Genomic DNA, 27,289 nt, shown 5'->3' on the forward strand with positions numbered 1-27,289 from the left:
TCTACATGCTAGAGTCAAAGAGTTAAAGGATATCTACACTCAGAATTAGGCATGATAAACCAGGGACACTTACTCAGAGATCCAGGCACTGTGACTGTGGTAATCTTCTTATATTTGTTATCCATGGCTTCCTTCCTTCTAAAATCAAATAAATAAAATTATGCTAATAAGCCTGCAGAGCTGGCGGGGAGGGGGCTGGCGGTTACACAGTCTCCTCCTTCTCCTGACTGATGTAATCTCACACTGCAGAGAAAGTTTCAGTACGCCGTGGAAGGGGGGAAGTGCTCCTCACAGTGTAGCAACATACAAAGCCAGCCTACAGAAAGGCTGAAAAGATTACCACAGTCACGGTACCTGGAGCTCTGAATAAGTGTCCCTGGTTTATGCTTTGATTTTGATGGTAGATTTCCATTCATACTTACATTCCAAGTAATGCTGGATAATTAAATACAGCAGTAATGAAATATAATCAAATATAATATCAATATATATAATATAATATCAATAAAATAATCAAATACTATTACAGAATGCGTAAACATAATACATAATACTGTATAATTTGGCAAAAATATGTGTGATGTGAATACTAAAGAGGAAGAAGTATTTGGAAAGGGTAATATCCTTCTCCTTACTGATGGACCTATAAGTGGGCTGGTGACTTATAGGGAAGTTTACCCGGATAAGTACAATACCCTAATACAGTCACTCATATTGTACTTACCCTGGTAAACTTTCTCTGCAGTCCACAGGAGCCCTGAGTCACAAGGCTCTCTGGCAGCAGGACTTCCTGTGACCTCCTGTGTCCTGCTGATCGGGGGGGGGGGGGCAGTTCCACATTGCAGAATGCAAGCCCCTTCCCTGAACACCACACGGATGTCACTGGTTGGAAAAGCACATGGACATCCGCCAACCACTGACATGGAAGTAGAGTACAGGGAGTGAAGTGCATTTAGGAATAAGCATCATGGGCCCCTGATTAAACCGCAGGACATATTATGAACACCCAGTGTAATTAAAGTGGGTATTCCCATTCCAGAAAATACATTTTATTGTTTGCATAATGAAAAGTTACACAATATTCCAATATACTTTATATATCATTTTCTCACCGTTTTCTAGATCTCTGCTTGCTGTCATTCTATAGAAAGCTTCTGTGTTTACTTCCAGTGGCCACTTCGGCAAATTATTGTTATTGTTTGTATGATGAAAAGTTGTACAATGTTCCAATATACTTTCTCTATCAATTCCTCACGGTTTTCTAGATCTTTTCTAGAAAGCTTCTGTGTTTACTTCCAGTGGCCAGAAACCTGACCCTGGTCACACAGGTGCACGGCTCGTTATAACACACAGCTCTGATTACTCTCTGTGATACTAATGAGCTGTGCACCTGTGTGACCATGGTCAGATTTCTGTCCACTGGATGTAAACACAGAAGCTTTCTAGAAAAGATCTAGAAAACCGTGAGGAATTGATACAGAAAGTATATTGGAACATTGTACAACTTTTCATCATACAAACAACAATAATTTGCCGAAATGGGAACACCCTTTTAAGTAACTTTTATTACCATACATAGTCAAGTATAAGCCAACCCTAGTATAAGCTATGGTACCTAATTTTATTTAAAAAAAAACTGGGAAAACCTATTGACTCGAGGATGGGGTGGGAAATGCACTGGTCAAAGCCTCCAACCAGTATATAGCCAGCTCCCTGCCCCTCCCCCACCATATTTTGCCAGCTGCCTGCTCTCTCAATATATAGCTATTCTGCCTTCTGCCCCCAGTATATAGTTATAGGATGAGCCAATGCCAGATGTCAACAAAATGAACACTTTCAATGGGGGAGATTTACTATAAGTCTCTTAGAGCAGAACTGTTCTAGTTGTCCATGACAACCAATCAGGGCTAAGCTTTAATTTTACCAATTCAGTTGTGTATATTTATAATATAGAGCTACACTGGATTCAAGGACATCTGAACTAACTGTCCTGAGCGATGCCACATATGAATGGAGAGAAGACATACAAGGAAGGAAGACAGCTAAAACAATACAAAAATGATAATTAATATAAAAATATTTTGTGTAATGTTGTAGTGGACCAAAGGCTGTGAAAACAACAAAAGACAAATTCATTTTCCTTATGCTGACATCTAGGGCACTATGGTCAAGAGTAAAAGCAATCGAGCATCTAAATGCACATCCTGGAGACACTGAAGCAGATATTACTGTCAGATGTGGAAGACATGACTAACCTACACCCCAGATTCATGTGAAGTGCTGTGTCAAAAGTCTTCCACGAAAAAATCCCAGAGTTCCCATAAAACTGCTGCTCCCATCTGCAGCTGTAGCAATATCTGATAAATCAGCTGCCTCATAGGAGATTTTGTACACAAGGCTTCGTAACTATTGTGTTTAAAAAACAAAATTAAAGTAAAAATTAAAGTAATTGTATACTTTTTTTAGTATTGTGGATGCATTATATTATAATTGCAATCTTTGAACAGCGCTGCGGAATCTGTGTGCGCTATATCACTACAGGCAGTCCCCGGGCCAAGATAGGGTCCGGAGGTTTGTTCTTAAGTTGAATTTGTATGTAAGTCGAAACTGTATATTTTATAACTGAAGTTCTAGACAAATTCTTTTTTTCGCCCCAGTGACAATTGGAGTTTTTTGGAATTTTTTGCTCTAATGGGACCAAGGATTATTAATAAATCTTCATTACAGACACCTTACAGCTGATCATTGCAGCCTGGGACTATAGTAAGGCATCCAGAGGTCACAGTGGGCAGAAGGGTCCGTCTGTAACTAGGGGTTGTCTGTAAGTCGCCTGTAAATACATTATTATTATTAAGACATAAAAAGAATTACCAGTTCAAAGAAAATTAATGGCTGTGGGATCAGACTGGATCTGACACTCATCTCAAGGATCACCGAAGCCCTTCAGATCTTGCTCCGATCTTGCTCAGAACCCCAATGGTTTCTACTTCCTGTTCAATAAAAGCCAGGAAATGCCTGTTCAGCCAATCAGTGACAACAGTGGTCACCTACCTCTCCCAGTGATTGGCCCGGTATGCATTCCAGGAATTTAGTATGAGCTTGACCAGAACATGGAGGGCTGGGCAGCCATAGAACCAGAATAGACAGTGTACATAGAGAGCTGGGAAAAGTCATAGTCCATACGGGAGGAAGGGGGGCTGGAATGAGAGTGGGGAATAAGGACAAAAGGAATACGGACAGGGAAAACCATATAAAGTGTATGTACACAAATGCCAGAAGCCTCACAAACAAAATGGAGGAACTGGAACTCTTGATGTTGGAGCGGAAATATGATATAGTGGGTATCAGCGAGACATGGCTGGACAGTAGCTATGACTGGGCTGTTACTATAGATGGTTATAGTCTTTTTAGAAAGGATCGTATAAATAAAAAAGGTGGAGGGGTTTGTTTATATGTGAATTCTTGCCTCAAGCCCGTCCTGCGAGATGAAATCAGTAACACAAATGTGGAGTCCCTATGGGTTGAGATAAGAGGAGGGAAAAAGAATAATAAAATATTACTAGGGGGTTGTTATAAGGCTCCAAATATAATGGAGGCAACAGAGGAAATGCTGATAAGTGAAATGGATGAGGCTTCAAAGCATGGTGAAGTACTTATCATGGGGGACTTCAATTACCCAGATATTGACTGGGGGTCAGAAACCTGCAGGTCCTTCAAAGGCAGCAGGTTCTTGTCAACAACAAAAGACAATTACCTGTCGCAACTAGTCCTGGAGCCAACAAGAGGGGGGCACTGCTGGACCTTATCCTGACCAACAGACCTGATAGGATATCAAAACTACAGGTTGGGGGGAACCTGGGGAATAGTGATCATAATATCATTGATTTTGTATTACGCTTTACTAAGAGCGTTAGTGAAGGGGCAACCAACACTCTAAACTTCAGGAGGGCAAATTTTCAGCTTAAAGGCATAGACTGGGACAATGTTCTCAAAGACAAAAGCCCCCCCCCCAAAAATGGGACTTTTTCTCATATATTCTGAAAAAGTCCTGTGAGAAACACATACCTTATGGGAAAAAGCATAAAAGGAACAAGAAAAACCCTATGTGGCTAACTAGTCTTGTAAGGAAAGCAATAAGCGAGAAAGATAAAGCGTTTAAGGTGCTAAAACGTGAAGGTAGTGATGAGGCATTACAGGATTATAGAGAGAAAAATAAATCCTGTAAAAAGCAGATAAAGGCCGCAAAAATAGAGACTGAGAGAAATATTGCCAGGGAGAGCAAAAATAATCCCAAATTATTTTTCAAGTATATAAATGATAAGAAACTAAAAACAGAGAGTGTGGGTCCCCTTAGAAATAACATGGGGGTCATGGTGGAAGGAGATGAGGAAAGGGCCAATCTACTGAATGTCGCCTTCTCAACTGTCTTTACCCAGGAAAATCCCCTGGTGGAAGACACAATGAGGAATAATGTTAATTCTTTTTATAATGTCAACAGTTTAACCCAGGAAGAGGTACGGCGCCGCCTCGCAACCACTAAGATAGATAAATCACCTGGGCCAGATGGCATACACCCCCGGGTTCTGCATGAATTATGTACGGTGATAGACAGACCGTTATTTTTAATATTTGAAGATTCACTGAGGACTGGTTATGTTCCACAGGAATGGCGCATAGCAAATGTGGTACCAATATACAAAAAAGGATCAAATAGCGATCCTGCAAACTACAGACCCGTGAGTCTAACTGCTGTGGTGGGGAAAATATTTGAGGGGTTTGTTAGAGATGCTATCCTGGAGTATCTCACTGTGCACAACCTTATAACCCAGCGTCAGCATGGGTTTATGAGAGATCGGTCCTGTCAGACTAATCTGATTGGTTTCTACGAGGAGGTAAGTTCAAGACTGGATCTGGGGGACGCTGTGGATGTTGTATATCTGGACTTCTCAAAGGCATTTGACACCGTGCCACATAAAAGGTTGGTATATAAAATGAGACAGCTGGGAATAGGAGAAAATCTGTGTATTTGGGTAAGTAATTGGCTTAGTGATAGAAAACAGAGGGTGGTCATTAATGGCACATTCTCAGATTGGGTTGATGTTACCAGTGGAGTGCCACAGGGGTCAGTATTGGGGCCACTCCTTTTTAATATTTTTATTAATGACCTTGTAGTGGGTTTACACAGTCAAGTTTCAATATTTGCAGATGATACTAAGCTGTGCAAAGTAATAAATACTGAGGTTGATAGTTTAGCATTACAGATGGATTTGTGGAAGCTTGAGGGATGGGCAGAGAAATGGTTGATGAGGTTTAATGTAGATAAATGTAAAGTTATGCACTTGGGCCATGGAAACAAAAAGTATAATTATGTTCTAAACGGTCAATTACTTAGTAAAACTGAAGCTGAAAAGGACTTGGGGGTATTGGTGGATGGTAAACTTAATTTTAGTGACCAGAGCCAGGCGGCTGCTGCTAAAGCAAATAAAATAATGGAATGTATCAAGAGAGGAATAGATTCTCATGATAAAGACATAGTTTTGCCCTTATACAAATCCCTGGTCAGACCACACATGGAATATTGTGTACAGTTTTGGGCACCAGTGTATAAAAAGGATATAGTAGAGCTGGAACGGGTGCAGAGGAGAGCAACCAGGATTATTAGGGGAATGGGGGAACTAGAATACACTGACAGATTAAAAAATTTGGGATTATTCAGTTTAGAAAAAAGACGACTGAGGGGAGACCTCATTACAATGTACAAATACCTGAACGGACAGTACAAGGATCTCTCCAAAGATCTTTTTATACCTCGGCCTGTGACCAGGACAAGGGGGCATCCTCTACGCCTAGAGGAGAGGCGGTTCTACCATCAACATAGACAAAGGTTCTTTACTGTAAGAGCAGTGAGACTGTGGAACTCTCTGCCACAGGAGGTTGTTATGGCGGACTCTATGTACATGTTCAAGAGAGGCCTGGATGACTTTCTGGAGAGAAAAAATATCATGGGTTATGGGGATAAAACATTTATTTAATTCTTAAAGGTTGGACTTGATGGACTTGCGTCTCCTTCCAGCCTTATATACTATGATACTATGATACTCTAAGTAATCAATGAGGTAGGTATCAATAATTTTGCTCCACTACATCAGACCCGGTACTAGATTTAACACTTTATATCAGTTTTTCCAAAAGCATTATATAGCATTACCTTGCTAGATGAGAGAATTGTAATACAAGGACATTATTTAGAGGTTATTTATCCATATTAAGAATCTGCAGCTTATTTTCTTCTTTAAGAAGCTTAAGATGTATGAAGTCACTTGCATTGCTTATCTGCTGCCTTCATTATACTCATCACATCTTTTAATTTGCTTAAATTTGTCCTTCTCACTGCAAACCTTTATCAACGTTTTTCTCATATTCCTTCTATTCCATGCAATCCTTCATCTTTCCCGTTTTGCCATTCATCTTCTAGCCCTAGTTATTTTTTCATCACTTTTCTTTGAAAGTTTTTTTTTCAATTCTCTGAATGACAAGACTTGTTAAAGGAAAAAAATAAAAGGCCCCTGTATAGCACAAAGTGATAAGTCAATGCTCTCTATGATAGAAATGTGTCAAATCACATCGTCCCACATCCACCAGGTTCTGATACACTATGTAGGCACATACTGGTCAAAATGTCCGATTCTCATCCCTTTTTACTTACAATGGGCATCTAAGCATTAAGGATTGGACCATGGAACAATGGCATGATCTGATGAATGATGTGGACCATCAGGTGTATGTTTGTTCCCTCCTTAGGGAATGAGATGATGCATGGTAGGAAGAAGGAAAGCTCTCTGGGCAGTGTTGTTCTGGGAAACCTTGGACCTGGCAATTATTTGCCTTTAATAGCAAAGAGTTTGAGCTGTTGACCTGGTCCTGATTCCAATGTGGTGGTGCAAATTAGGATGTGACAGAAACACAAGATTGAGGCCAAACAGCAAACAGTGGTTCCACAATCTGCTGAGAACATCATGATATTATTTTCCACTCAACACCTTTAGATGTCTTGTGAGAGCCAACACGTCAGAGCTGGTTTGGTGACATGGGAAACCCACCCATTAGGCATGTGGTGGAAACCGTCAGTTTATGCCCTTCGGAACTAAAGGCATTAGCAGATTTCTGATTCCTTATAGATATTGGGGGTCATTTACTAAGGGCCCGATTCGCGTTTTCCCGACGTGTTACCCAAATATTTCCGATTTGCGCCGGTTGTACCTGAATTGCCCCGGGATTTTGGCGCACGCGATCGGATTGTGGCGCATCGGCGCTGGCATGCACGCGACGGAAATCGGGGGGCGTGGCCGAATGAAAACCCGCCGGGTTCGGAAAAACCGCCGCATTTAAGACAAATGTGTCGCAAAAATTACACTTACCTTCACCAGGTATAGGCCGGTGAATTTCAGGGCATTCCAGCACGCCTCCGGGGAACTTCAGCGCAGCAGCGCCACCTGGTGGACGGCGGAGGAACTACCTTAGTGAATCCCGGCCGGACCCGAATCCAGCGCAGAGAACGCGCCGCTGGATCGCGAACGGACCGGGTAAGTAAATCTGCCCCACTGTATCTGTCTATATGTGCATATATTTATATACAGGCTTTCACTTTTTTAATAGATATTTTACTGGAAAATTCTAGAAGTAACAAATTATGGGGGACATTATTATTGTCTTTCAAATGGGAAACTGGTGGAATTTTTTTCCCTTTGCTGCACCTCTTGCGCCTTTATGAAGTATCGGCACCACTATTTTGGTAGTTTTCCAACACTAACGACTTGTTTTTTTTGGGCGCTAAATTGTGATGCCGCTTGTGAATTTGTTACTTTTCTGGTTCTTCTAGTTCTCCGGCTCGTTTTTTGGGAGCAGTTTTTGGGGCAAAATTAGAGGATAAGGAGCTGGTTAGAGGCTTAGAGCTAGAGCCAGTTCTAAACCATTTTGTTCATTAATCCCACTGTTCATTGCATCACAAACTTCCATCCCACTGAAAATTATAGCACACTTCCTGCGCCACCCTGCGCCCAAATTAATAAATGCTTCCTGATCATTCTAGGATGAGAGGATATATCCTCATTTATAAGCATTCGTCACCCTTAAAGGGAAAGGCATTTTTCAGTAATGATAGGTTCCAATAGTGCATTTCATCCCTAATAGCAATCTTTTGGTCAGTCCATGAAGCTTTTTAATTCCTCAGTGTATTCCTCAATCAATCCCTGCAGCCTGCGTAATTAGCAGTTAAGGAGATTTGTTGCGGTAAGTGTGCATGTCGGAGGAAGATGGCTTGCCGCACAAGCGTGAGAAATGCTTGCTGTGGTGAGCCAACGTCATCAGGGGTAGGGAGGAGGAAAGAGAAGATGTGTTAGGGAATAGTTCACAGAGGAGCTACCCTTATGGGAGGAGGGATGCGATGCAGCAAAGGAACGTTAGGATTTGAAATGCCCCTCCCCACCCCCAGGACTAAGCTAAAGAATCTGAAAGGGAGCCGGGTAAGATAAAACCATGGATATAGAAGAATTTCAAAAGCTTCATGGACCAACCAAAAGCATAGTAGAAGTGTAGAGGAGAGTAACAGCACTCACCCACTAGATCAAGAAGCAAAATCGTCCTTTATTGTAAGCAAAGAAACATGCAGGGGGGGAGCAAGCCTTGGCAACGGGGCCATTTCGCGCTCAGTAGTGCTTTCTCTCACTCACGGCGTCATGTATATACACACGTGATTGTCGGTGGGCGGCTGTGAGGCATAGGCTTTTCAATGCACCAGGCTTTGCTTGATGAAAATAATCCAATGGAGTTTATTTTGAAAAGTCCATATATAACATAACAGGTTCAATAAACACCAGGCTCTTGTAGTTCCACAGACCAGCAGAAGGCAAAACACAAATCTCCACAAACATAATCCCCCAGATTGCTGGTCAGTGACACCTTTTATACAATTGAAATACCCACAATTCACTGTAGCTTCCCCTATAAAACACCAGAGCTGCTGCTGGCCTGCCTCTTATAAGGTCAGAGCAGACCCACCATGCTGCAGGTAAGTAGAACATAACATATATTACATAGTATATTACATAATTTTACATTGTAACAGCACATTCCCTGGTTTTGGTACACAGCTCCCAGGTGGTGATACTAGACAGAAGAGAATAGAGCATAAGGTGGCCGGCCTAATGAGAGAAGTAGAATAAGAAGTCATTCACACAGAAGTTACCAACCAGGAAACTAATGTACCACAACCAGAGTTGTGTAAATATTAGACATATCATCACATGTATGATACTCAAAGGAAAGCTTCAGACTGTTGAATTAAGTCCATATAGTCCGGACCGTATGTCAACCATATTTCCTAAACTGAACACTGTACTGGACGCAGACTCATAGTGTGATGGCCCTGATTAGATTGCTATATGTCCATAGAACCTGATCACCTCTGTGAGACAATTGATACCATCTACTGTACATAATTGTGTAGCTGTCAGTGTAATTTGCCTGTGAAGAAAGGGTTTACTTCTTAACCAATTATAAGTTATATTTCATCACTGTTCTACCCTGAGGTTCCCTATTGGTGGATGCCTGAAACTCCAGCCAGAGTGGAATTAATTTATAATCCATCTGGCTGGAAATTCCAGATTGTTCTTAGTGATCCTGGATATTGGATACAAGACCTGCATAAAGCTGCGGTCTCCTACCTGACAGCGATCTCTCTCCACCAGGTCTGCTGCTGCTCCACCCTTATACAGAGCCTGTCCTAAACTGTTGTCAAAGCAGTTTCCTTCTTATCCAGCCCTAAGTTCCTGAATCTGGATTGTGAGCTTTCTCTTCCAGACTGCATCTAACCTGCTACTTTGGACAAAATGAAGAAAAGACCTCTACCTCAGCCTGTTATTTTCCTGTATTGAAGTCTTAGAATTAAGAGACTGTAGGTTTTATGTTCTACATCTTTCCTTAACGTGTGGTCCCTGGCTGCCACTAACATCACGGGCCTCCCCTCTACCATCTACCTGGGCATCCCTACATCACACATACACCATGAGTGTCCCAGTTAGTACCTTCCATCTTATTGTAGTCTATCCCTCTTCTTGCATTCGTGTGTTTGAGCCCTAAGTCGATCAAATCCTTTTTTATTGCTAGGTAAAATTAAGCTGGGTTTTGGAGCTCTGTTGCAGGAAAAATTTAAATAGAATATACTATTATACAAAATATAAATATTTCTGATATACAATGATGCTCAACGTCAGAAAAAACACTACATAATTTTTAGCTGTTATTTACACAAAGACTAGGTGGAATACTGGCACCTAAATTACACTTTTTTTGTGAAGCGCCTGCATGTTATAAAGTATTACATACACAATAGAGCCGTCATTGCCTTTAAAGTCTGTATGGTAATCCTGTACAGAGCAGAAGCCATTGTATTGCGTGTTTTCGAAAGGGCAGAGGAATCCGGCAATGCAGCACTTTATCAGTTGTCCACTGGCACATACTTTCCTATGCGTGCCTGGATGTAATCGGCTGGGCCTTAGTGTTAAATATATTCAAGCTTATTCATGGTAGACATACACAGGATTTCACAGTCACAACCATCGGAAAGTCACATCCATTAATGAAATGATAAATAAGATACAATCTGAGCTCCCGCATGGAAAATGTGGAGGTACAAAGTGTAAGCCGTGTGTGGTCTGGGATCTTTCATTGGAGTTCTTGACGTGATATTTTCTGAATCTGCATTCACTTCCCCATTTATAGGATGGAATATTTTTCTTTGTACTTATGTGTAAAATATTACTAACAAGACAAGGCATAACCTTTGCATAGAATATACTTTGGTGAATAAATGGAAACAATGTTATCCGCTGCAGGTCTGGAATACTTTTGTTGGAGAATACAATATTTAGAAGGTTTAGCAAAGGATTACTGCCATGTTTAGTTTTTCCCCTTAAAGGGGTTGTCCACTTTCAGCACAAAAGTGATATTGTTTGTGTAATGAAAAGTTATATAATTTTCCAATGTACTTTCTGTAGCAATACTTTACCGTTTCCTGGATCTCCATTTACTGTCATTCAACAGGAAGCTTCATTGTTTACTTCCTGCGGATAAATACCAGTGCTTGGTCATGTGATGTCACACAGGTGCACGGCTCGTTATAACACACAGCTCTGAATATTCTCTGTGATATAAAAAAGCAGTGCACCTGTGGGACGTCCTATCCACAGGAACTTAACAATGAATTTTCCTATAGAATGACTGCAACTAGAAATATAGAAAACAGCAGGAATTAATACAGAAAGTATATTGGAAAATTGTATAACATTTCATCACACAAACAATATAAATTATGTGCTGAAAGAACACAACGCCTTTAAGGAGAAGGCTATTTTCTTTTTTCTCCCCATCTTCCTGGAGGCAGCTTGTTTTTTGCAGGATATGATGTGTATTCATTGGCACCTTTCAATTCTCTCTTGGTATTTTGTATTTAAAAATGGTAAAACAATTATTTATGAGGTGTATTTGAAAAGACAAAATACAGAACAAAAGAGCTACAAAATTATCAATAAAAATATTCACTTTATTATAATTCCAATACACAAAAGTTCATAATCATATACAGTATACATATGTGGGGTAATCTAAACAAGGGACAGAATGGCCCAGGATGGAATAGCGCAACCACAAGATACATAGGCCACCCCTAGTAGGTCCAAAAACCAAAAACGCACTCTGGGGGATATTTATCAGGACCTTTGTGCACCGCCAGTGGCGCAGGGGCCCTGAAATAATCGCAAATGCTAGCTTATTGCTAGCTTTTACGATTATTTGCCCCGATCCGCCACCTCCACGCCCCTCCATGCCCCACTGGCGTGAAGGTGGCGGATCGGGGCAAATAATCGCAAAAGCTAGCAATAAGCTAGCATTTGCGATTATTTCAGGGCCCCTGCGCCACTGGCGGACGGCCGAGCGGAGGGCGCGGTCGGACGGGAGTGGGCCGGCGCGGGGCGTTACTGTCCCCGCGCCTGCGCACTTGCTGCTGCTGGCTACTTTTCATGCGCTGCAATCCGCCCCGATACATCAAGAGGCACGAGCGCCAGCGTATGATAAATATCCCCCATTATATCTCTAGATAAATCTTATGCCGAAAAAAGTAAAGCTATAGTGGATGTAATGATTATTCCTCAATATATGTAAAAAGAAAACCGGAGGTACCTTCCAGCTTCAAAATACAATCACCCAAAAGCATGGTAATGGGTGGTCTATGGGCGATCCAGGGGAGCCAGTAGTACATCTCAACGCATGTTTCACACTGATGCTTCCCCCAGCAAACTGTTGGATTCGCACTAAAATTTTGCACCCACAAATAGCACCAATAGTACCAATATTATGGTGCGGACACTTCATCAATTAAAGCTCAAGAGGCAAAGAATGAAAAAAAAAAACATTGCCAGTTTTCCACTTGAAAGGTCATAATAAATGACCCCCAAAAAGTTTTACAAGGATTACCAGGTATCAGACAACCAACCATATAATATTATTTACCTAGCCAAAAACTACATCCTGGAATACCCCTTTAATCCTCTAATTGACTCCTTCATAACGAGTGCTGTAATAGATTGTGGCAGCATTGTTAGGGTGCATAGAGAGGACTCATGTTCTGACCAACCTCCATACAGGACCAGAGACTGCTGTACTGACCCAAAGAATACATTGTTTTTTCTGGCTTCCCAGGGCATTGCACGGATTATTAGTTTATGCCACAAGGAAGTACAATTTGTCCCACAGAAAAAAAGCCCTCAAATTCCTCTCTTTAAAGAGATTGGGAGGAGGGGAGAAAAACAGCTGTAAGGGGTTAAAACAATACTAAATATTTGGACTTTATCCACCATCTGATATATAGTTATTGTGTCATTTTGTTTTTGCATTTTTCACTACTTTTACCTTAAAGGAAATGAACCTGATGGATTCGGGAATTTTAACCCATGCATGCTGACACACAGCTGTGTGCTATGCAAATGAACCTCAGAGGGTCCTGTGTACATCACAGAAGCCCCTTTTGGCTCCGTCAGCTGTCACTGACAGGGGAAGGAATGGAGGAGGCAGACATAAGCACCAAAGGAAGGTGTCAGGATCTGAGGTAGTGGATCCTCTGTACCACCGCGGACGATGACATACAGTAAGCTGACACCTGGGAGCGGAGTCTAAGTGGCACCCGGTTTTCACCAGAGCCTGCCGCCAAGAGGGATGGACTTGCTGGGCCAGGCTACAAACAGGCGCGACTTTTCCCGCTGTGGTGGCCAAGGTGTGGTACAAAGTCGTGAGGCAGAATCGTGGTCGGGGACAGGCAGGAGCTCGAGTCAGGCAGCACGGAATCAACGTCAGGAACAAAGCAGGAGGTCCGGGCAGGCAGCACGGAGTCAAAGTCAGGAACGGAACCAAGGTCACAACGGAAAATCAGCAGACAGCCACTAGGAAACGAAACAAGCTTTCTCTGAGGCATATAGCACAAAGATCCGGCGGGGAATGCAGGAAGAGGACGGCTTTTATCAAATTTCCCGGGAATGGCCAGCACCAATTAGCGGTGCGCTGGCCCTATAAATCTCTGAGCGCCGACACGTGCCGGAGACTGGGATGTGCGCTGGGTTGCTGGAACCAAAGCAGGAGCATGGAGAGGTAAGTTAGCAAGGAGGGTAGCTGGGGACCAGAGCGAGGCACAGGTGAGCCAGAAAGGGCTTCTGTGATGTACATGAGATCCCCTGGGGCTCATTTGTATAATTTTAAAAGCCCTTTTTTCTTGAAAAATAAACCTTTAACAGCTGAATGAAGGTAAATATGCTTGGCTTAAAACCCAAGCATATGGTTGATTTCCTTAAACCTCAATGTATAGATGTATACCATGTATGCAGATCAAAGATAAAACATCTAAAGTAAAGGATAGAAGCCAAGATCTGGGTATGTGTAGCAGAGGCAATTGCTAGGACAGCACATACATTGTGGTCTATCTACTTCTTTTAAATAATTTGTTGTGAGAAGCGCAGATTGGTGAATTTCCTCTAATTTCTGAAGAATTATACTGTTACAGTGACAGCTTGGTCCATGGATTTGCTCCTCTCACGGGGTCTGACATTAAAGTATCTGCCATTGTGCTAGAGAGACTCAATAACCGCTTACCTTATTTGACTTCTTATGAACAGTCTCCAAAACCAGAACCCACTAAATATATATATATATATATATATATATATATATATATATATATATATATATATATTATGTTGACTCTATCTATATCTATCTAGGTAATATAACTTCTCTAGACAAGGAGAGAAGAAACTCCTACAGAGGAGATTGAAATGTTATGATTGTCTGTTAGGAGGAAGGATCCGAGCTCTCCGCTCTATATCTTCTATGGCACTTTCTGGGTTGAACAATGTAGCAGTCGGACAGGAAGAGCACTGAAGCCTTTGAACTCCAGGATTGTTCAATTCCTTTGAATATACTGGGGACGCCCAATAAAACAAACAACAAAATTCTTCATTTTTATTATGATGAGCACATTATGATAGTTTTCATGTCCCCTACCAGCGGGACAGATAATAATATTACTACAATATCTACTTAATACCTGAAAAAGCTGCTTAAAGGGTTTGGCCACTTAAACCAAACCTAACCGGGTGTGTATAAGACCCTAATAACAGGGTGCTCAGTCGGACCGTGTGCCAGATTGAACATGCAAAGTCTGACAGACTTGTGTCACACGCCCCATGATAAAGGTGAACCAAAAAAAAGTGGTGCACTCTGATGGGGCAGTGCAGGGGCACCATATTCATGCAGAAAGTGTGACAGAAATCCTGAATCTGGCACAACCTGCAGTAAATATACAGGCAGACTGCATGTAGTACAGACTGCACTGCTCCTAGTAAATGTGCCCCACAGTGCCATGTCGCATGAAGAAAAGGGCAGCCGCACCACAAAATGGTTGCATGTGAACTTCTTAAATACCTGTGCAAGCAGTTTGCACTGAAAATAATGTGCAAAGACTGCCAGAAAATGATGAACATCCTACCTCAGGCGGCAGTTGACTAAGGCCTGCAGGGGGCGGCAAATTTGCGGTTAGTAATGTAGCGCTGGCAAATCTTTACTGAGAGACAGATATCGATTTCAGCCATTGATATGTAGAACTGTAGAGACAATGTCAACTTGTCTGCACCACTCTAAGCAATGAGGAGGACTTAGGATGCAGGTGGCGTGTGATGATGTCCCACGTCCCTGAACAGAGGAGCAACGACCCAGCAGAGGAGCCAAGAGAAAAGAGAAGAAAGAGACGGCAGCGTGTTGGACAGCAGTAGATAACTATTAATTTTATTTTTTTGTTAACTGGCCATGTTCACTATTTTGTAAAGAGACTTTACTTAATAAAACTGTGGAAGGGGAAAATTTATATACTTTCCCTTGAACTTATGGGATCCCGGTCTTTAACTGTGGGTATGAGGCATTATTTAGGGTTCTCTTTAGTATGTGACTAAATTTTTCGGAGGGGGGTTGTATATGTGGGACCTTCTTAATTAAGCTGTGTCGGGGTTATGGGGTATTGTATTTAACTACAGTAGTGGACAAGATCCTTATATAGGTGACAGCATTTAATTAAACTAGGGGGTATATTTAAACTTGGGATGGGGATTTGTATATCTGGGGCTGTATAAAATTACACTGTATGTAGGGGTCAGATTGTAATTTAACTGGGGAAAGGGTACTATGTACAATCAAAGTGAGGGGTCTGTATATGTAGATAAAATTTTAATGAAACTGGTGGGGCTGTATAATATTTCGGATCTCAGTGTTATCCAGGTGACATTATACTGTAAGTGACTGTGGTATTTTTACCAGTGAAGTATGGAGATGGTGCTGAAGACTTCTGGCTGTGAATTCAACATTGATAAACCAGGGCCGGGAGAAGAAATAATGACGTCCTCATCACCTTTATGATACTAGATGCCACTTCTGCCGGTATCACTAACTACCATATTTTTCGGACTATAAGGCGCACCGGATTATAAGGCGCACCTGATTATAAGGATGAATGACCAGCAGGTGGCAGACCTGTGCACAGTTCAGGGCAGCTGTTCTCAGTAAGTACGGTTCATATATAAGGCACACTGGACTATAAGGCGCACCTTTGATTTCTGAGGAAATCAAAGCAAAGGATTTTTTGTGCGCCTTACAGCATTTTTTGATCAGGTTTTTGAAACTTTTTAAAGATTTGCCTTTAAATTCAAAGTGGGTTGATAATAGCACGGGATCAGTGTTGGGCTTTTTATTCGGTGGGTGGGGTGGAACAGCATTTCAGTTTTTACCTCAGGCAGCAAATAGCCTACAATAGGCCCTGACTCTGATCCAAGCCGTGCATGATACTCGTACATTGAAGTCAATGGGGGAAATTTATCAAAAGTGTCTGAAAGATGACCATGGCAATCAATCAGAGCTCAGCTTTCATTTTCTTACAGCTGTTTATAAAATGTAAACTGAGCTCTGATTGGTCACTAGATTCTTTAAAAATTGCATGATATGACACTCGGTTCATATCACTGATTGACTGAACTGATTTTAGAGTTACAATTAAGGGTAGACGCACATGACAGAGAAAATTGGTTCTGTGCATCAGTTTCCAGTTCACCTGCGCATAGAGTCATATGGGCACATCAATGTCGATCGCATCCCGTACAAAGATCGCCTAATAACTTTATGTCCAGAAATTTTTTAAGAAATAAATAATATTTTTTCTTGTTAAAAAAATAAACATACTTAAAACAAATAGTATATAAAACTAAACCAAACTGCATGAAAAGAGAAGAACGCGCACACACATCCATGGTTAGATATAAGAGCGCAGGTCCCTCCCGGTAGATGGTGGCTCAGACAAGCTCCCAGCAATACCATTTGCCATGGTGATGAAGATTGGATTAAATGGGGGCTGTTTATTATTCACACAACATAAGATCCGATTTGGAAAGGAAATAAAATTCACTTTTACATAACCAGTTCTTACAGAAACCTAATTAGCAGATGACAAGCATGTGCTGCTCCTCATCATCCAGACCCTGCAATGGGATTGTTGTCAACCTCAAGCATGTGATAGACTGAATGTTTATGCATATGTTTAGTTCCATGGAGATGTAGCAGTTTACAATAGTGTAACAAGCTACTATCGAAGTGCAGAATAAGGGAACTTAAAAGGATTACTATCCCCCTCAGGTAGGGTATTAAATATCCTTTCTAGAATTCCTGCTTCTATGTTAAATCTTTACTATAAAATGATCACCAAAATCATGTAAAAATTAGCAGAAAAGAGTCACTTTTTTCGTGAAATGAGTCAAGTTTAGAGGCTTCTGGGGGAGGATTATTTAGTTCTATGTCATGGGGGGGCATTTATTAATGGCTTTCTGTCTGATATTTTAATGTTTTTTTTCTCCTTGCTGTGCCACATTTTTGCTCCTTTTCCAACATTCAAATTTTATTTTGGTCACTCAATTTGGACCCGACTTGTGAATCCTTGCACTATTACTGCTCTTCTGCTTTCTCCGAGAGTTTCTTGGTGCAATTTGTGTGGCACACTGAGACCCAAAAAAAGAAAGTCTGTCTAGTTCTATTTCTTCTTCATGAATGTGGAGTCATTTCTAACCCACTGGGGCACATTTACTTACCCGGTCCAGTTACAATCCTGCGGCGCGTTGTCCGACACTGATTCGGGTCTGCTGGGATTCACTAAGGTCCGTGCGCCCGATATCCAGCAGGTGTCGCTGCTGCGCCGAGGTCTGCCGGAGTTCACCTTCTTCGTCCTGGTGCACGTGAGTGCTGATCTTGCGACACAAATTCTTTTTTAAATTCCACGTTTTTTTCGAATCCGTCGGGTTGTCCAACAGCCACGCCTCCCTTGATTTCTGTCGCATGAAAGCCGCCGCCGATGCGCCAAAATCCGATCACGTGCACGATTCGGACCTTTAGTAAATGAGCCCCTTTGTGTTTGTGCGCCATTTTATTAATCGCTTGCATTACAATCTAACATCCCTGTTTAACTTACCACACTGTTAGTGCGCCCCAAAAAACAGACCCCATGACACCAGTATCTTTGGATCCATAGCTCACAGAACCACAACCCTGATGGTATCTGAAAGAGAAGTGATTCTTATATTTAATATGACACCATGGGGACATTATTGGTGTTTTATGGGAGCCACATTATTTATTTTTTTGCTGTGCCATGTGCGCCATATTTATAAAATGTTGGCACCACAATTTAGCTTCTTTTCCAACACTCACAACTTTGACTCTGTAGCTTAATTTGGGCTCTGCTTTTGTATCCTACACTTTTCCGGCACTTATACTTTTTTAACACTTTAAGGGGCATTTATTAATTTTGGCGCAGGGTGGCACTAGAACAGTTCAATATTTTTCAGTGGGATGTAAGCTCGTGGCACACAGGATTAATGAATTGGCGCATGGACTGAAAGGTTTTGAACCCCCTATTTTTGTGACACATTTGCGCCAAAAACATGTCGGAATAATAGAAGCGCCAGAAAACTGATGGATTCACAAGTGGTGCCAAATTTTGCACCCAAAAAAAGAACAAGTTGAGAGTGTCGATAAACACCAATATTGTGGCATAAAGAGAAAAAATCCCACCACCAGTTTTCCGTTTGAAAGGACATAATGGGGCAGATTTGCTTACCTGGTCCATTCGCGATCCAGCGGCGCGTTCTCTGCGCTGGATTCGGGTCCCATCGGGATTTATTAAGGCAGTTCCTTCGACGTCCACCAGGAAGTTCCCTGGAACGCACTGGAATACACCGAGCCGGGCTGAGTGAAGATAAGTGCAAGCTCCGCAAAACATTTTTTGTTTTAAATGCGGCGGTTTTTCCGAATCCGTCGGGTTTTCGTTCGGCCTCCCCCCCCGCGCGATTTCCGTTGCATTCATGCCAGCGCCGATGCGCCACAATCTGATCGCGTGCGCTAAAATCCCGGGGCAATTCAGGGTAATCTGAAATAGTTGGGTAACACGTCGGGAAAACGCGAATCGGGCCCTTAGTAAATGACCCCCAATAAATGCCACCCTTTGTTTTAGCGCATAAAATCCCAACAAAAAGCAATTTCTAAATCATGAATTTCGTTTCACATTTCTGACACTCATTTGTTCTTCTTACGATGCACCGTGCACCATAATATTACATCACAGTTCAAATCATCACTAAAATTGGGCACCAAAAAACAACACCTAGTGCCAAAAATAATAAATGCCCCTGTGTTTCTAGGTACTATAGAACCAAAGATATGGGAGGCTGAAGTGAGACTCCCCCTGCAGCCTCTACACTTGACTCATCTCAGGCAAAATATGACATTTCTCATTTGATAATGGCTTTGGAGACAATTTTTATAGGTAAATGGTTGAGAATTCATATAAAAGAAGGAAGGACTTTTCATATCCTACCTGAGAGTAGTTTAATGGGGTAAAAACCTGGTGACAAGTTCCCTTTAAGACATAATTTACTGTGCAATATCTTTAATTTATCCCGTGCATTAAAACTTAATGCCAAATCATAGTTACACCATATCTATAATTCATCCTATGCAATCAAACTAATATGATGCAGTAGACCTATAACTTTGAGCACACTATACATTACCCTGGCACTGTCTGTGGGCATTTGTAGTTTTTTTCCCTGTGTAAAATCCACATGTTGGCAGTGCTAAGTGCTAGAGGCTAAGCTAAACCTCTGCAGGATGCTGGTCCATGAATATTGGTCAGGAGTCATTCTGCATGTTTCTGGGAGGTGACTGTATCCAATGAAGTGATCAGAGTCAGATGAGCTGTTGCCAATAATAGCTTGGGCACAAGCATCTAATGATCATGCAAGTGAAGAAGAGGTGATGCTTTGCCTCCAGCTAATACAAGTAGCTGCTGATCACTTTCTCCAGAAGGAGCTCATCCAGAGAGAGCACACACACTGCAAGGAGCTCTAGCCTGCATCATCCATCACACATCACTCTCCCTCCCTCCTCTTTCTTCTACACAGCAGCTCTGAAAATCCATTTCCAAGCAGAGGATCTCCTGCTAAAGCTGCTTCTCCACTGCATTCCTATGGGACACTTACAATGACTACATCCCCTGATCTCCTGGTGCCTGTGGAGGCTAAGGTCCTGTTGAGCACATGGAACCAGTCAAGGGACATGACAGATATTTTGCCCCCTTTTAATGGGGTCAGCTTGAACATCAAAAATACTAGCAGCACCAGTGCCCCCATGGAGACTGAGAGGGATGTGAGCATGATAGTTATCCAGTTCATCTATGCCATCGTGTGCCTCATTGGGCTGATTGGGAACTCCATGGTGATTTTTGTCATCTTGAGATATGCCAAGATGAAGACAGCGACCAACATCTACATCTTGAACTTGGCCATAGCAGATGAGTTGTTCATGTTGAGTGTGCCCTTCTTGGCAGCCTCTGCAGCCCTGCAGCACTGGCCCTTTGGCTCAGGGATGTGTCGTACTGTCCTCAGTGTGGATGGGATTAACATGTTCACCAGTGTCTTCTGCTTGACTGTGCTTAGTGTGGACAGGTATGTGGCAGTGGTCCATCCTCTGCGGGCAGCAAGGTACAGAAGACCCACTGTGGCAAAGATGATCAATATCTGTGTTTGGATTGTGTCCCTCTTGGTCATTTCCCCCATCCTGATATTTGCAGACACAGAGTCCTCCAAGAATGGAGTAGTGGTCTGCAACCTCATGTGGCCCCAGCCCACTTGGTCCACTGTATTTGTCATCTACACCTTTCTACTGGGCTTCTTCTTACCGGTGGTGGCCATCTGCTTATGTTATATCCTCATCATTGTAAAAATGAGAGCGGTGGCTTTGAAGGCAGGGTGGCAACAGAGGAAGAAATCCGAGAAGAAGATTACCAGGATGGTCCTCATGGTAGTCACTGTCTTTGTTATCTGCTGGATGCCCTTCTACATTGTCCAACTCCTTAACCTGTTCCTACCACACATGGACGCCACCATCAACCACGTCTCCATCATATTAAGTTATGCCAACAGTTGTGCCAACCCCATCCTCTATGGCTTTTTCTCAGATAACTTTAAGAGGTCCTTCCAGAGGATCGTTTGTTTTCGGTGGCTGGAGAATGGCACAGACGAGCCAGTGGATTACTATGCCACAGCCCTGAAGAGTAAGGTGTGTAATAACCATCCACTGGACTTCCAACAGGAGCCCCTGCAATCTGACCCTTGTTACAAACATGGGACAATCACTAGGACCACTACCCTATAGCAGACCCAGAAGATGCCTTGTCCAATAACTGCTGCTAGCCGCACATGCTACTACTGTTCTACCTGAGGTTTACATGTATTTCCAATTGTTGTGTGTGTCCACTTTGTATTTATGATGGAATGGAGTGAGCTTAATAAATGATCAGTCTGGTCTGAAACAACTCTTTATTCCCCCCACATCTCTCCTTTAATGCCAAAATGTCTTTATCTTTATCCCAAGTAGCTGCATCCTATGTCAGATAGCCATAGATGCTGTGTAACATCTTCGGAAGGTGAAAAGGATTCATGAGAGGTCGGTAGTCGGTGGGGTTGGGCATGGTTAGTATAGAGGGCATATTTGCTATGTGTTTTATATAATCATCTTTTGAATATCGACTAGTAGTGTTTCCTAAACTTGTTTACATTGCTGCTAAAAGTTATTCCTCGGCTAATAAATCAACAGTAATTCCAGTATGTTCCTTAATGTTTCCCCCTTCCCTGTCTTACATAAGATGCAGACTCATTATAATATATACAAAATATTTTTTTTTAAATTATTGAATATTATATGAATTATTTAATATTTTAATAAGAGGCAGACCCATAACAATAAATATGAAAAAAATTATTTAATATACTATTAGGTATTATTTAGGTATTATTATTATTTTAATATATACAAAATGGTTATTATTATATAATATTATGTAAAGTATCTATTATTACTTTTCACTTTGGGATAAATATCCCAGAATCTTGTGTTTTACAATAATATGTATGAAGGATATTGCTGTGTAGTTGAGGTTTTATTGCTCATCTTTTCTCTATCCATATAGAATGGAGTTATATCAGGTAAACTCCATCCTGGAATTCTGGACAGTAATTGGCAGTAGTATTTCTTTCCTCTATAGTATAGGATGGAAACTATTCTGCTTCTTATCTCTTGTAGAACAGCAAGTCCCAGCGATCCCTTATACTTTTAGTTTCATGACTATAGGATCTCAGATTACCCTGTTTCTAAAATAAAACTCCTTGTGTTGTTGATAAAGTAAGGTATAGATTTACAGAATATAATGTTATAGGACAAGGTTATCCCTCATTGATACGTCTCCTTCATCTTGGGTGCTTTCCTGGCTTTGGCTACAGAGATCACCAATGTTTGCACCAATAATATTATATATTATTTTATTTTTAACAAAATCAATCCTATTTATTGTGTTTTGCTGTGGTTGAATGTGTATTTTCCTATCTTTTGGCTTTTTTTTAACAATTGCAATTCTATTTTGCCAACACCAAATATTCACAACCACTGTATGCACTTATGTAAGAACTTTTATTCTTGTTTTATGTTCAAATCCCTGTGATTTTCCTAAATAATAAGATTTGTTGCAGTATTTTTTTTTTTATAAAAACTGCCTCTTCATAATGCTTTTATTGTGCTTTAAAAAGCTTTTAATGTTTATAGAGAGAAAAAACTGCATAAAAATCCACATCCAGAGCATGCTGCATACAAAACACATCATTAACAACAACCTAAAATACTTCAGTGACTTTATACTGTCATTTTTCTTTTGGCTTTATCTCACAATTGAGAAAAAAATGACTGCATCACAAACACTCCAAGCATTTAGTTTAATGGCTTTGATTTTTCAGGAGATTTTTTGTCTGGAAAACCAGATCAGCCAGATGTGGTAGTCAGAGAGAGAACTGTTTCATCTTCCCAGCAGTAACATAAATGATGATGAACTGCACAGATGTGCTACATACTTCAAAACAAGGGTTATCTTTACACCTACTGTCTGCTCCCCCTTATTGATTGGGTGCCCACCTAAGTCGATTGAATGAACGACACATGAAGTTTCAGTTTTTTTGTTGCAGATTTTGATTCAGTTTTCTTAGCCAATACCAAAAAGGGTTAACAAATTGTGGAATAGCTGCAGATTACACCCAGATTTTAACCTGCTGAGTGCCTCCCGCTCTATAACATTCTGCCTGCATATTGACACTTTGTACAATCAGCTCAGCTCCTCCTGCTCTATAACATGCTACCTGCAGACAGGCAATTATGTACAATCTGATTAGCTCCTCCAGCTCTATTAAATGTTACCTGCAGATAAGACACTATGTAAAATCTGCTCAGCTCATCCTGCCATATAACATACTGTCTGCAAATAAAACACTATGCACAATCTGCTCAGCTCCTCCTGCTCTATAACAAGCTGCTTGCAGGTATGACACTGCATACAATCTGCTCAGCTCCTCCTGCTCTATAACATGCTGCTTGCAGGTATGACACTGTGTACAAACGGCTCAGCTTCTCCTGCTCTGTAACATGCTGCCTGCAAGTAGGACACTATGAGCACTATGAACTATCTCCTCTGCTCTTCCTGCTCTATTGGAAAATATGTACAGTTTTCCAGGATGGGATAAGGAAAGCCATGCCTCTTTAAGCTACCTTCTAAGGCAGCTCCCTTGACATCAAGCATGACCTTTAGGAAGCCTTATGACATGATGCACTCCTGCTCTATAACACACTACCTGCAGATAAGAAACGATCTAATCTGTTCAGCTATTCCTGATCTATAACATGCTACCTGTTCATATGACACTATCTACAATCTGCTCAGGTAGTTCTGCTCTATAATATTCTGCCTGCAGATAGGACAGTTTATACAACCTGCAAATTACACAGAATTTTTTCATAAACTTTCATTGAAGAGACTATGACACAGATGTGAAAAAAGTAGTGCCGGCAATAATTTAATTTCAGGAGCTGTATTTCTATGGGGAAAAAAGGGAATGTGAATGTTACCATTGACTACTATTGATCCGTGTCCATTTGTCTTATTAAGATGACTTTGTAACATGAAGGTGTGCTGTCCATAGTTTCCAATTAGGACAGAAAATGATGTCATCATGATATCATAGATCAGCATATACTGCTGTACAATGTCCTAATACACAGTCTTGGGATTTGGATTCCTATACCACATTTTCTACCGTTCTCTGGGAAGGGGGGGCATTATCCGCTTTCCGCTATTTTGGTGGAGTTTATATATATACTATGGAGTTATTTGGTGGATATGGTGGAGTCATATATATTATAAGTCAACGTCACAATTTAGCTTCTTTTCCGCCATGCACACCTTTTTTAATGTCACTCACAAACAGAGACAGAAGTCGTGAGTGTTGGAAAATTACCAAAATAGTGGCGCCCCCACACTTCATAAATAAGGCGCAATTGGTGCAGCAAGGGAAAAAAAATCAGTTTGAAAGGCAATAATAAATGCCCCCCAGCAATTGGCAATTGATGCTGTCAGATAGACCACTATGTACAAACAATTTAGCTACTCTTGCTTTATAACATGAAGCCTTTAGACCAGTGGTGGCGAACCTATGGCACGGGTGCCAGAGCAGGCACTCAGAGCCCTCTCAATGGGCACCCTCGCCATCACCCCAGCGCAGAAATTGGCAGACAGGACTCAAGGCCTCTTGCAGTCCCAGGCAGTCCAGGACCCTAGAAGGAAGCTACAATGATAATCCAAACTTCTTCTCCTTCTTTCTACTGTATTGGTGTCCTCAGGTGCCTATACAATTTAAACATGTGACTGAGCAGGGAGTAATAAGTTACTGCTTAAATTGTCGCATCGGCACTTTGCGAAAAATACATGGGTTTTGGTTATAGTTTGGGCACTCAGTGTCTAAAAGGTTTGCCATCACTGCTATAGACTATACACTAAAAGTGCTCTGCCTGTGTATAATGCTGGCTGTGACAGAACGTGCGCCAGAAATCATGAATCTGTCTCTTCCCTGCATTGGCCCAACAGAGTTCACAAACTTTTTTGTGGTGCACATTTAACAGAGCGCGTGCGACAGACTTTGCGTGTTAAATATAGTGCACGGTCCAACTAAGCGCTGGAACGCCCCCTAATTTGTGCTGCATGGAGACTAGCGCAGCTGTGCCACAAAACGTGGCGTGTGACATACTTTTGGTGCAGACACTTCTTAAATACCTGTGCAAGCCGTTTACACTAGAAAGAACATGCAAAGTCCGACAGAAAACCGGCGCAAAGCCAGTGCCTCTATGTACATTTTGCTTTGCTTCTTTTTTTACTGCTATATAACATGCTAGTGGCAGATAGGACACTATTGGGGACATTAACATGCACTAAAAGTGCTATTTCCATGTATAATGCTGCGTGCAGCAATTCACTAAGATCATGTACCAGAAATCATGAATCTGTCGCTTCCCTGCACTGGCCCAACAGAGTTCACCATCTTTTTTGTGGTGCACCTTTAACATAGGGCATGGGACACAATTTCCAAGTTAAATCCCATGCTCCGTCCGAATCAGTGGGAAGCTGCGCCACAAAAGGATTGCATGCGACACAATAGCAGCACAGGCATTTCTTAAGCACCTGTGCAAGCAGTTTTAGCCTAGAAGAATGTGCACAGTCCAAAAAAAGTAAATGTGCGCCACAGCTACCCCTGTTCATACTACCTGCAGATAGGACACTATGTACAATATGCTCTTCTTATCCTGCTCTATAACACACTGCCGGCAGATAGGACACTATGTACAATCTGCTTTGCTTCTCCTGCTCTATAACACATTGTCGGCAGATAGGACACTATGTACAATCTGCTCCGCTCCTCCTGCTCTATAACACACTTCTGGCAGATAGGATGATATGTACAATCTTCTCTGCTTCTCCTGCTCTATAACACACTGCTGGCAGAAAGGACGCTGTGTGCAATGTGCTCAGTTAGTCTTGTGTAGAATAAATAGAAGATATTCTATATATGGAATAAAGCATAAATAGTCGTTAGGCTGTGATAGCTATGTTGGGCTCTATGCACATGAACGGATATCGGGCCGCACTATTTGTGGACGGTATGCAAACATCTGCAATCTATTCTTCACTGTTCCGCGCGTATATTATCTCCCGACAAGTTAGCAGATGTGAAGAATAGAATAAAAACAGTGAACACAGTGAACACAGGATCATTTAAGTGAAAAACACAGTGAAGAATAGATTACAGATGTTCAGCACATTTGCTTACTTGTCGGGAGATACGCGCGGAACGGTGCGAACAAAATAGCATGTGAAGAACACTACTATTTTGTTTGCACCGTTCCGCGCGTATCTCCCGACAAGTAAGCAGATGTGCAGAACATCTGTAATCTATTCTTCACTGTGTTTTTCACTTAAATGATTCCCGATGCCTCTGTGCTGCTCCCCGATGCCTCTGCACTGCTGCCCGATGCTTCTGCGCTGCTGCCCATTGCCTCTGCGCTGCTCCCCGATGTCTCTGCGCTGCTGCCCGATGCCTCTGAGCTGCTGCCCGATGCCTCTGCACTGCTGCCCGATGCCTCTGCGCTGCTGCCCGATGCCTCTGCGCTGCTGCCCGATGCCTCTGCGCTGCTGCCCGATGCTTCTGCGCTGCTGCCCGATGCCTCTGCGCTGCTGCCCATGCCTCTGAGCTGCTGCCCAATGCCTCTGCGCTGCTGCCCGATGCCTCTGCGCTGCTGCCCGATGCCTCTGAGCTGCTGCCCGATGCCTCTGCGCTGCTCACCGATGCCTCTGCGCTGCTCACCGATGTTTCTGCGCTGCTCCCCGATGTTTCTGCGCTGCTCCCCGATGTCTCTGCGCTGCTCCCCGATGTTTCTGCGCTGCTCACCGATGTCTCTGTGCTGCTCCCCGATGTTTCTGCGCTGCTCCCCGATGTCTCTGCGCTGCTCCCCGATGTCTCTGCGCTGCTCCCCGATGTTTCTGTGCTGCTCCCCGATGTCTCTGTCCTGCTCCCCGGTGTCTCTGTCCTGCTCCCCGGTGTCTCTGTCCTGCTCCCCGGTGTCTCTGTGCTGTTCCCCGATGTCTCTGTCCTGTTCCCCGATGTTTCTGTCCTGTTCCCCGATGTCTCTGTCCTGTTCCCCGATGTTTCTTTCCTGTTCCCCGATGTTTCTGTGC

The 27,289-nt window shown here is 42.2% G+C and overlaps 1 protein-coding gene across 1 annotated transcript; it reads left to right on the plus strand.

Annotated features, from left to right (window-relative positions):
• Nucleotides 1-19,818: 19,818 nt before the first annotated feature.
• LOC140121206 (somatostatin receptor type 4-like) lies at nucleotides 19,819-21,502 on the plus strand. The gene has a single exon (XM_072140524.1). The coding sequence runs from the start codon at nucleotides 20,170-20,172 to the stop codon at nucleotides 21,340-21,342; it is 1,173 nt and encodes a 390-aa protein (XP_071996625.1). The 5' UTR covers nucleotides 19,819-20,169; the 3' UTR covers nucleotides 21,343-21,502.
• The last annotated feature ends 5,787 nt before the right edge of the window (nucleotides 21,503-27,289 follow it).

The sequence above is a fragment of the Engystomops pustulosus genome, chromosome 3, assembly GCF_040894005.1.
Source record: "Engystomops pustulosus chromosome 3, aEngPut4.maternal, whole genome shotgun sequence".
Classification (NCBI taxonomy): Eukaryota; Metazoa; Chordata; class Amphibia; order Anura; family Leptodactylidae; genus Engystomops; species Engystomops pustulosus.